The 12,514-nt window shown below is 37.8% G+C and overlaps 1 protein-coding gene across 3 annotated transcripts in view; it reads left to right on the top strand.

Annotated features, from left to right (window-relative positions):
• Positions 1–12,514, top strand: part of PSEN1 (presenilin 1) — a 72,853-nt gene that overhangs the window by 27,907 nt on the left and 32,432 nt on the right. For all 3 annotated transcript variants that reach the window (XM_012181995.4, XM_042252728.2, XM_012181996.5), the window contains exons 3-5: positions 145–398; positions 2,524–2,665; positions 11,107–11,174. In XM_012181995.4, coding sequence (XP_012037385.1) covers positions 145–398; positions 2,524–2,665; positions 11,107–11,174 — 464 coding nt within the window. The remainder of the gene's footprint in view (positions 1–144; positions 399–2,523; positions 2,666–11,106; positions 11,175–12,514) is intronic.

The raw sequence follows: 12,514 nt of genomic DNA on the forward strand, positions 1-12,514 counted from the left end.
TTTTGCTTTAAGTTTTTGGAAACTCGAGTAATAATGGGCCTGTTGTTACCCTGGGATCTAATCATTACATTTTCTGTTTTTGATATAGAACACTGATTTTCCTGGGAGTCTGACTTACTGAAAAATCTCTTCCTGTGCTTTTAGAATGATAGTAGAGAGCGGCATGATCACGGCAGCGAGAGGCGGAGGCATGGCAACACTGAGTCGGTATCCAATGGCCGAGCCCCCAGCAGCTCACAGCAGGTGGTGGAGCAAGAGGAAGAGGAAGATGAGGAGCTGACATTGAAATACGGCGCCAAACATGTGATCATGCTGTTTGTCCCCGTGACTCTCTGTATGGTGGTGGTTGTGGCCACCATCAAATCAGTCAGCTTTTATACCCGGAAGGATGGGCAGCTGTACGTATGAGTATTGTGGGTTGTTATCCTCAAGGCCAATCTAGCTGTCCTGCATAGCGTGTCATCATCACCTTGAAGACCTCTGACCTCTGCACTGAAGGGCCATGAAGGCTAGAGAGTCCATCCTCTCTGATAAAAGATGATGCTTTACATAGAGAAAATAAAGCTTCAGAGTAATATTTTTTATGTAGTATCCCTAGATTGGGCTCAATTTATTTGGAATTGAGCAAGTAAAGAATTGAGTAGTGATTTTAGCACCTCAGGGCCATTGTGCCCATTGTTCTTCTCCCTGGAATGTTTTTTTCCTTTTCTAACTTTGGTAGATTAATTCCTATTATCCTTCTCATCTTGGCTGAAAAATAACTTCCATGATCCTCCTAAAAGAATTAGGCCCTTTGCGGTATTCTGTCGCAACCTGTTCTTTTTTCACTTGTCACAATATGCAAGTGTATATTTACTTTCCTTATTTAATGCCTGTTTTCCTTCTATACCACGAGGACTATGAGAGCACTTTTGTTTCCAGGGTGAGGAGTGTAATAAATGTTAGGCAAAAAAAAAAAAAAAAAAAGTTCAGTGAAAGGGTGAAGAAGGAATGCAGACTGGCCCTGAAGTGTTTGCCGAATGCCACGCAGATTCTCTGGTGCTGTTGGTGTCTGCCCTTTGTCTCCAAGGAAAATGCTTTGATTCAGATGCCACCTAGTTCTGTCTCTGGGACCCTGTTGGGCTCAAGATGTTTTAAGTGAATTCGGAAATTGGCAAGTGTCTGGAAAACCCTGTGGGGTTCTGAAAGCCAGGCTTTTAACCTTTTGAGAGAAAGGCTAAGACAATGAGTGAAGAGCAGGGCTTGGAGACAGTTACCAAAAGAAGTTGGGGAATATTGTCTCTGTAAGTTAAAGTTAGGTTTGGCTGCATATTATAGAACCAGGTTAGCAAGCTATGCCCCACAGGCTAGATCTGCCTGTCACCTCCCTTGGTAAATGAAGTTTTATTGGAACATGGCCGTGTCCATTCATTTATGTACTGCTTTCATACTACAAGGGGAGAGTTGAATGGTTGCAGCAGAGACCGTATGACTCACAAAGCTTAAAATGTTTATTCTGTAGTCCTTTACAGAAAGTTTGCCGAGCCCATTATAGAAAATCAAAACCGAGAATTCCCTGGTGGTCCAGTGGTTAAGACTCGACGCTTCCGCTGCTGAGGCCCAGGTTCAGTCCCTGGTCAGGGAACTAAGATCCTGCAAGCCAAATGGCACAGCCAAAAAAAAGAAAAAATTTTGAAAACTGGTTTGAGTGATATACATATTTTCTTGTCTCCCACAGAATAGTGAAGAGGTAGTAGTTCAGATTGTACAGTGCTTTCTTTTCACCAAAGACTCAGGCTTCTTCATTCCTTCTTTTTTGGCTTCTGTTGTCTAGGTTATTTTGGGGTCCAGTATTGGTGCTGGAGCCCCAGCCTTCATTCAGACAGCAGGAAGGAACAGAGGAGAAAACGACATAAGACATACCTCTCAGCAGAACTCTCTCCTCCCTTAAAAGTTCCACAGACCACATCTGCTGATAACTCAGTGGTCATTACTTATTCTCATGGCTGTACGTAACTCCAGGGGAGGCAGAAATAAAGTCTTCTGTTGAAAATATTGGTACCTGGAATAAGTGTGTTTTCATATGAAACAAGGGTAGCTGGATATGTGACATTATCTGAAGACAACTTTAGTTGTAGTCACCGTACAGATAGAAGATAATTACCCACCATTTTACCTTCCTCTTAGAACCACTCGTAGTCTAGGTAGTTTATGGCAGAATCTGGTAGTACTTTTAATCAATCACTGATAAGCTGTGGGGAAAACATTTGATGAGGTAATTACTTCCTTATAAAGCATCCACTAGATGGAGCCAGTGTCTGGCGCACGTGGGTCCACCTCTATTTTAACCATCTCCTTTTATTTTGAAGAGCTTATTTTAGCATAAAGCTGCTTTTCTTAGGTTAAAAATTCTTGGTTAGATTGATGAGCTGAAAAAAAAAAGTGATTCATAAGGTATCAGTTAAATCTGGGAAACAAAACTGGTTTTGGAGAGCATGTAGTTTAGAATCTCCATTAACCCCTGGGGCTTTTGTTTTATTACAGAATCTATACTCCATTTACAGAAGACACGGAGACTCTGGGGCAGAGAGCCCTGCACTCAATTCTGAATGCGGTGATCATGATCAGCGTCATTGTCATCATGACGATTTTCCTGGTGGTTCTATATAAATACAGGTGCTACAAGGTGAGCATGAGATACAGAGCTTTGCTTTCCATCATCTTTTTTTTCTTTTTTCCTAATAATTTTATTTATTTTTGCCTGTGCTGGGTCTTTGTTGTTGCGTGGGCTTTTCTCAAGTTGGGGCGAGTGGGAGCTACTCTAGTTGAAGTGCTCGGGCTTCTCATCGTGGCGGCTTCTCTGGTTGGGGAACGTGGGCTCAAGGGCGTACAGGCTTCAGTAGCTGTGCCGCAGGGGCTCAGAAGTTGCGGCTCCCCGGCTCTAGAGCACAGGCTCCAACAGTTGTGGCACACGGGCTTGGTTGCTTCACAACCTGTAGGCTCTTCCCGGATCAGGGATCGAACCCATGTCTCCTCCATTGATAGGTGAATTCTACCACTGCGTCACCAGGGAAGCCCTCCACTATCTTCTTTATTTTATGGTTGGATTGTCCTGTCACCTGACTCGGTCTAATAAAGAAAAAGGTCTTATATTCTAAAACTAAGTTAATTTTGAGTCTCCCCCCGCCCTCATTTGTGGAACAAAAAGGCATAAATGAAAAACAAATGTTTTCATAAAATATCACAGTCTAAATGGTTTTAACATTTTGATTTGCAATATACTTAGGACCTTCCAGAAGAATATATCCTAAGACCTTTGTGAATTCCCTCATTGACAAATAGCACTATATGATATAATTGTCCCCATAAAATAATGTATAACCGCAGAAAATCAGATGTTCAGCTTGAATGCATGCATGCTGCGTTGCTCAGTCATGTGCGACTCTTTGTGTGACCCATGGAATGTAGCCCACCAGGCTTCTCTGTCCATGAGATTATCCCAATAAGAATACTGGAGTGCATTGCCATTTCCTTCTCCAGGGGATCTTCCCCCACTCAGGGATCGAATCTGAGCCTCCTGAGGCTCCTGCATTGGCAGGCGGGTTATTTACAACTGAGCCAGCGAGGAAGCCCCTTCAACTTGAGAACAAAGCAGTGAAACCACCTTCAGATGCCGATGTTGAACTCATTGGTAACTGGCTGAATTCCCATCCATTCCCTCACCTTCTCTCCTTCAGGAACAGGAATTTTTTGCTTGGGAAATAAAGGCAGGGGTGGTTATGCAGGGAAGAGACAAGCCCAGACCTCCCAGCCTCTGCTCCCTACCTCACGCTACCTAAGTAACTTGAGGGTGAATGTCAGCTGTCTGGCACATGTTTCAGATTCATGCCTCAGAAAAATGACAAATTATTACAGATCATGAACCTTTAGGCTCATTCTGAAATAAAATAAATATTAACTTTTCAAACATTGAATTCTACACGCTTTTTACTTCTGTATTTACTATACTTCAGTATATTCTTTAACATGATTAAAATCAAATGTATAATCAGTATGTGTCCTTTTTTAAAACTATTACTTTGGCATAAGCATTTTCCCATATTATAAATTCTTTGAAAATATGTGTAATGACTACATAATATTTGACTCAATGAGTGTTTTGTCATTTATTTTCCCTAATTTGGACATTTGAGTTCTTTCCAGATGTTCACTATCCTAAAAAACAGTGAATGTCTTTATGCATAGAGCTTTTCAATTTTTCAAATTATTTCCTTAGGGTATAAGCCCAGGCACAGAATTTCTGGAGCAAATTGTCTACGTATTTTTGGCTGTCTTGGTATGCAGAATTTTGTTTTCAAATTGATAGTATCAATTTGTACTTAACACTAGTGGTGAATGAGGCTGTCTTACTCTACTTTCATCAGCATTGAATTTTTAAAAATAATGTGTGCAGGGAATTCCCTGGCAGTCCAATGGTTAGGATTCTACACTTGCACTGCAGGGGGCATGGGTTCAATCCCTGGTCAGGGAACTGGGATCTCACATGTTGTACAGTGTGGTTAAAAACACATACACATATATATATATAATCTATTCTAACCCGAATAGGCAAAGCAAAAATGTCTTAAATTGCTTTTAGTTGATTGATTATTAGTGAGATTGAATATCCTTTTACTATTCACCTTTTCACTGTTCACAGACTTCTAAAATTATACAGAGTTTAACCTTGTTTGTTGAGTGGGTGAAAATATTAACCTAAGTGATGACCATTTACAGTCTGACATCAGAATCTGGAGATTGAAGACAAAAGATGTGATGTGACAGGCAGTCATCTACAGTCAGGCACCCGAAGAGCAAATGATGTAAAGCCATTCCCCTCCCACTGCTTAAACGTGCTCATGTCTCGGTTACTTTTAATCTTTTTTTTTCACTATATGTAATTTTGTGTACATAAAAGTGTCTACCTGCCCGTTCCATTTCTCTGCTTTATTGCACTCTCTTTGTGACTTGTATCTGGATTGTGTGCTACTTTTGTTCTTCACATGTCAGTGGGAGTCCCCTAGGGATTTACATTCTTCTTTGGTGTTTGGAAACCTCTTTCTGCTTCTCCAGCAGGAACTTAGAGGGCTTCTCACCTTGCTAAAGCCCACTTAGGTTGTGTTGAGTGCAGATGGAGGAGGGCAGTACTGGAGGGAAAAGGTGGTAAACTTAGCCCTGGCTTCCTGGTGCTTCTGATTCCCAGCCTGTGTACTGGCAGCTGTATGCATTCGGTCCAGATTTTATAGGTATATTTGATAGGAGAGACAGGATGGAATGGTCTTTTTTTACCCTTACATAGAACCTATCTCAAGGTATTTTTGGTGGTTTTGTGCATCTTTTAGTTAGTGCTTCGTGTTAGACGGTCTGAAGGTTTATAGTTAGCTGGATTTCCATGTTCACCCATTCACCGGTGGTGTTTTGCTTTGCTTTTTAAAATGGTTATGTCTTGGCCACCCCAACCAATTCTATAGCAACAAGTTATTTACTTTGACTCTTAGTATAAAAATAAAAGGAGCTTTTGAGTCAGAAATTCAGAAACTTGCCAGGACCTGTTTGGAAATAAGCCCTGAGGATTTGTTGTATCATGAGTTGGTTGTGCAATGTCTTTGGTCTCAAACAAACCTTAAAAAGGAAGAACTGGAAAAGGCACTTTAATTATTTATTGTTTGATATAGATGAAACCATACAGCTTACTGAAGTCACATGATTTCTGGCCTAGATAGTTCAGTGTTTAGAGGAGATCTTTGCCATGCTTACTGAATCAGGGCTCATTTGTTTCAGAACCTGTAGCCCTGAAACAGGAAAGCTGAACTAGGGATTTTTGCAAGATGAGAAAGGCCTGTTTTACCACCTGATATTCTAGGAAAAGAGGAGGTGTTACTTAGTCATCAGAAGAGGCTTTGAATTCAGGTAATAGTTCAGAAAATCATAACATCCATGATTAACCTAGTAAGAAAACCAGTAAAGTCATTATTGCAGGCAGAGGGCTAATATTTTTGCAATATGAAGAGCACTTACAAATAATTAAGAAAATTATGGATATCCTAATAAGATATTTTAAAAACTCAAGAAGAAAAATTATGAAGGAAATCTAGATGGCCAGGAGAGGAAAAGAGGAGAGAGGGGTATATGTATGTTTTCTCACTAGCAAAAATATATATATTAAAATAGCAAATTAACATTTAGCTTATTGACTTGGTAAAAATTAGTCAGGACTTAATTTGCGGAGTCACTAAGTCAGTATATATCAGTAGTCAGTAATTGGAAAATGTCTATACACTTTAATTGTGTAATTTTGCTTTCATGAATTATCCTAGAGAATTAAAAATGCTGAAAAATGTTTGCATACTAGATATTAATCCTAGCATAAAATATAATTGGAAAAAGAAGGAAAACCCCACAGATACCATGCATAAGGCAAAAATTGTGAGCTCATGAATATAAGTAAACTATTATTGAGGCATTTAAAATCTGTATTTTCAGAAAATATTTGGTGGAATGAGAATCTGTCTGTAACAAAAATAAAGTTTTAAAAGACAGAATGTAAACTCTTATATTACATGATTCTAATTTTTTTTAAAGGTCTTTACATATGTAGACAAACATGTCTGAAAAGGAAAGGTTAATATCAACTTTGGTTCTCAGTGGTCAGTGGAAATTGTTTTTTTCTTTTAGTGTTTCTATATTTTCTATATGTCATAAGTATATATTACTTTGTATTCAGAAAAATCCTGTTTTTTTAAAATAGCATTTCATGTTCCCTTGCCCCTCCCCACATAAAACAAGAGAAAAAAAGAAAGTTGAGGATTCCTAGTATGCAATATTTACTCTCGCCCTTAATTTGGAGTTTAATATGGAATATCCATGTACATCTCCCACTCTTTAAAGTTTTTTGTTTTGTGTTATTTTTACATGGGGCTTCCCCTGTGGCTCAGCTGTAAAGAATCTGCCTGCAATGTAGGAGACCTGGGTTCGATCCCTGGGTCGGGAAGATCCCCTGGAGAAGGAAATGGCAACCCACTCCAGTATTCTTGCCTGGATAATTCCCTGGGCAGAGGAGCCTGGCAGGCCTACAGTCCATGAAACTTGGATTATTTCTAAAGCTGGCTTGTGAGTACAGTGGGCTAGGATGCATATGGAAAGATTCCTTTTTGCTTAAGCAACTTTGCACATGAAATAAAGGACTCCCTTCAGAATATTTTGCTAAAGTTGAAGTACTTAGAGGGAAATGTACGGGTGTCTTCAGTTTACTTTGATACATATTAAAATGGACTCGTTGAATGGAGAGATGGATAGCAATGTTACAAAGCAAGTACAGCAAATGTGAATGGTAGAATTTAGGTGGTATATGGGCAGTGGTTCACTGTGTGTTTGAAAATTTTTATAATAAAATGTTAGGGGAAGTTTTTGTGGAAGAACACCAGAAATTAAATTTATTGTATTTGGATAGTAAATTTAGAATATTTAACTGTTGAAGGAATACCAACTTTCATGATGGAAAACCACTCTTTTGACCTTTTCCCAAGTTGTAACATTTTATAAAGTTGTTTTAAAGAAAGGCAGAGAGACCTTTTAAGAAATCTTTTCTTTCAAAGGATTTAATAATCATGTCACCTTAAATGATCAAACAGAGCCAAAAGAGAAAATGAAGGTAGATTCTAACGTTAACTTTAGTAACAACTAGATTTTGATAACTTAGAGCTGTATAATGGGAACAACCAGATCTGGGAGGTAGGGGTGGAAGATTTTTTTCTTTTAAATGGAGACAAAACAATATTCTTGATTTGAAGCTTTTCTTTTTCTTTTTATTATTTTATTTTATTTATTTATGGCTATGCTGGGTCTTCACTGCTGTGTAAACTTTTCTCTAGTTATGGAGAGCAGAGTCTATTCTTTAATTGCAGTGCACAGGTTACTCACCTAACTGCTCAAGCTTCTCCTTGTGGTGGCTTCTCTTGTCTTGAAGCACAAGCCCAGGCTTCAGGAATTGTGGCACATGGGCTCAGTAGTTGCGGCTCCCGGGCTCCAGAGCACAGTTTCAGTTAGTTGTATCACAGGACCTTAGTTGTTCCAAGGCATGTAGGATCTTCCCAGACCAGGGATCAAACCTGTGTCTCCTGCATTGACAGGCCGATTCTTTACCACCAAGCCGCCAGGGAAGCCCTGGAGCTTTCTTTTTTATTTCTTTAAGGTTGAATTTGATGTTTCTGGTTAAGAGATACGTTTGGAAAAGTTGGTGGTTAAGTAGCTTCTTCTGTCATAACAGTAAAATTCATTGAAAGAATAAAGTTTATTATGGGTGTATCTACCTTAAAATAATTTTACTTTTGGTTAAAAATTACTTGACAGTTTATCATATTTCTCCATTCTGTTTTTTAAAACTGCAGACTCCTTGGGTTATATACTATTTCCCCAAATATACTCATCACATAAAATTACCATAAATTTTTTTAATCTTGTATAATAGATTAATCAAGCTCTAGGGACTTTTCCTGGTGGTCCAGTGGTTAAGGCTTCATGCTTCCACTGCAGGGGGCATGGTTTCTATCCCAGGTTGGGGAACTAAGATCCTGCATGCTGTATGTTCAGTTCTGTTCAGTTCAGTCGCTCAGTTGTGTCCGACTCTTTGCGACCCCACCGACTGCAGCACACTAGGCCTCCCTGTCCATCACCAACTCCCGGAGTTTACTCAAACTCATGGCCATTGAGTCAGTGATGCCATCCAACCATCTCATCCTCTGTCATCCCTTTCTCCTCCTGCCTTCAATCTTTCCCAGCATCAGGGTCTTTTCAAATGAGTCAGTTCTTCACATCAGGTGGCCAAAGTATGCTATATGGTTAGGCCCAAAAAAATAATTGATTAAAAATCAAGTTCTGATTCTGTCTCTCATTTTTCACATGAGTTATAGGGACTAATATTTATATAGTGCTGTATGAATTCTGTGTTATAATGATGGACTGACATATAAGCATTATTAATGAACCAAGTAAAATAAACATAGCATACTAATACTTACTGAAATCTCAGATACTGAGTATTTTTTCTTCAAATGGTTATATAATTTAGAAGGCCTATTTTCTCTGTACAGTTAATGTATGTGTACACTGGTCACTTAACTGAACTTCTGATTTTCAGTTTTGTGACTTTGATTTATCAGTTATTTTATCAATTTATTATCAGTTATTTTATTTTATTTATTAATTTTTTATTGTAGGAATACATCAGAACTCCTCTATTGAAAATATTGCTCCTTTAAAGTATAAATGTTAACTGTTGACTCTATTGATACCTTTTCTAATTGAAGTCTAGTTAATTTATATAATACATTTTTGTTGCTTATCTATTTTAGACATAGTGGTTTGTATCTCTTAATCACATACCCCTAACTTATTTTTTTAAATTTTTATTAAGAGTATAGTTGATTTACAGTGTTGTGTTAGTTTCAGGTGTACAGGAAGATGAATCACTTGTGTATATATGTATATGCATGTATGTATATGTCTACTCGCTTTTTCTAGGATTCTTTTCCCATATAGGCCGTTACAGAGTGTTGAGTAGAGTTCCCTGTGCTATACAGCAGGTTCTTATTAGTTGTCTATTCTATGTATAGTAGTGTGTGTATGTCAATTCCAATCTCACAATTTATCCCACCCTCCCTTTATCCTTTGGTAATGCTAAGTTTGTTTTCTACATCTGTGACTCTGTTTTGTAAATAAGTTTATTTGTACCCCCCTTGTTTTAGATTCCACATATAAGCAATATCATATGATATTTGTCTTTCTGTGTCTGACTTACTTCACTCAGTATAACAATCTCTAGGTCCATTCATGTTGCTACGATGACATCATTTGGTTCTTTTTACGGCTGAGTAGTATTGCAGTGTATATATGTACCATGTCTTCTTTATCCATTCCTCTGTTGATGGACATTTAGGATGCTTCTGTGTCTTACCATTGTAGACGGTCCTTTAGTGAACATTGGCATGTTCCTAGTTTGTGCCCCCCACTTCTCATTCACCTTTGGTAATCACTGTTTTTTTTTCCTTTATCTGTGTATCTGTTTCTGTTTTGCATGTACATTCATTTGTATTATTTTTTAGATTCCACTTATAAATGGTATCATAGAGTATTTGTCTTTCTCTGACTTATCTCATTAAGCTTAATATTCTCTAGGTCCATCCATGTTGCTGTAAGTGGATGAGTAGTATCCGTGTGTGTGTGTGTGTGTGTGTATGTGTGTGTGTGTGTGTACACTACATCTTCTTTATCCATTTGTCTGCTGATGGGCAGTTGGGTTGCTTGCATATGTTGCCTGTTGTAAATAGTGATGCTGTGAACATAGGCATTCATGTATCTTTTCAAATTAGTGATTTTTTTTTCTGAATATATATCCAAGAGTGGAATTGCTGGATCATATGGTAATTTTAGTTTTTTGAGGAACCTTCATTTTGTTTTTCACAGTGGCTGTACCAATTTTCATTGTCTCTAACAGTGTACAAAAGTTCCCTTTTTTCTACATCCTCCCCAACACTTGTTATTTGTGGTCATTTTGATGATAGCCATTTTGACAAGTATGAGGTGATACCTCATTGTTGTTTTGATTTGCATTTCTCTAATAATTAGTGGTATTGAGTATCTTTTCGTGTGCCTGTTGGCCATTTGTCTGTATTTGTTGAGAAAATTTGTTCTCCTATTTTTTTGATTGGGCTGTTTGTTTTCTCCTTTTTTCGTATTGAGTTCTGTGATTTGTTCATATATTTTGGATATTAACCCCTTGTCAGTCATATCATTTGCAAATATTTTTTCCCATTCTGTAGGTTGTCTTTGGTAATTTATTTTGAATTTATCTTTTCTTTTAAAATTTTACCTATTTCTAAAGGAATGAAGGTCTCTGTGTATGAAATTTCTATTTTATGAGTAGTTCAGCACCAACTGTTATAGGTATTTACTGTTCCTAAAGCTGCTTCTGTTTTGGTATTTGAAAATCATAACATATACAGAAATAACATACTATTTTTTAAATAAGAAATTTGGATTTTTTTTTTTTAGATTGTGGGATCTGTTAATTATATTGAAATTCTTTTCTAGGTCATCCATGCCTGGCTTATTCTTTCATCCCTGTTGTTGCTGTTCTTTTTCTCATTCATTTACTTGGGGTAAGTGATGAAATATTTGGTCTATTTTCAGAAATTAACTCTATAACTGTCACTTAAAGAAATGGTCTTTGTTGATGAGTTATTCTTAAATTATTGTTTCCATGTATAGATCATCCTTGGTATGTATACAACTTGTTAATATTATCAATAAGTTCAGTTCAGTTCAGTCGCTCAGTTGTATCCGACTCTTTGTGACCCCATGGACTGCAGCACGCCAGACCTCCCTGTCCATCACCAACTCCAAGTTTACTCAGACTCATGTCCACTGAGTCGGTGATGCCATCCAACCATCTCATCCTCTGTCGTCCCTTCTCCTCCTGCCTTCAGTCTTTCCCAGCATCAGGGTCTTTTCAAAAGAGTCAGCTCTTCGCATCAGGTGGCTAAAGTATTGCAGTTTCAGCTTCAGCATCATTCCTTCCAGTGAACACCTAGGACTGATCTCCTTTAGAATGGACTGGTTGGATCTCCTTGCAGTCCAAGGGACTCTCAAGAGCCTTCTCCAACACCACAGTTCAAAAGCATCAATTCTTTGGCTCTCAGCTTTCTTTATAGTCCAACTCTCACATCCATATGTGACCACTGCAAAAACCATAGCCTTGACTAGATGGACCTTTGTTGGCAAAGTAATGTCTCTGCTTTTTAATATGCTGTCTAGGTTGGTCGTAACTTTCCTTCCAAGGAGTAAGCGTCTTTTAATTTCATGGCTGCAGTTACCATAGGGAGTTGCTTTTGTTGATCTTTATTTATAATAAGGACTTAAAGAACTCAACACTGCAGTTAATTCTGTCTTTTTAGTAAAGCAAATTTACTGTATTCTTTAGTATAATTTATAAATCATAATATTAATGCATTTCAAACATGTATAAAGATGAATTAATTTATTTTCAAACTTTCATTTTATTTTCATCAGTCTATTTTTCTTTCAACTGAAATCTTACATGAGAACTGCACATACAACATAGAAAAAAGTGGAGCTGCTCTGTTGAAGAGAATAGAGAGGCTCAGAGATTTGCCCGCTTGGTCTTTCTCTAAGCCCCAGTAGCAGAATGCAGGTCATTGCACTAGCTCTTAAATTAGGAACAGAAACATTTAAAGTAAAAAATAAACTGAAGGGTTAATTCTTTGGTAGAGGCAGGGAGAATGACCATAGACCAAAGAAATCAGTGTAAGAATCTCTATGAAATAGATTATTTTCTCAGAAAAAGCTAATTGCCAATACTGACCACTGAAGTGATAGAAAATCTAAGTAGAGCAAAGAAAAAAAATACAGAAAGTTGTTGAAGAGATTCTTATACACCTCCACCAGTAACAATAATACCAGGCTCAAATAATTTCATAGG

This window comes from Ovis aries, chromosome 7 (assembly GCF_016772045.2).
Source record: "Ovis aries strain OAR_USU_Benz2616 breed Rambouillet chromosome 7, ARS-UI_Ramb_v3.0, whole genome shotgun sequence".
In the NCBI taxonomy this organism is placed as follows: domain Eukaryota; kingdom Metazoa; phylum Chordata; class Mammalia; order Artiodactyla; family Bovidae; genus Ovis; species Ovis aries.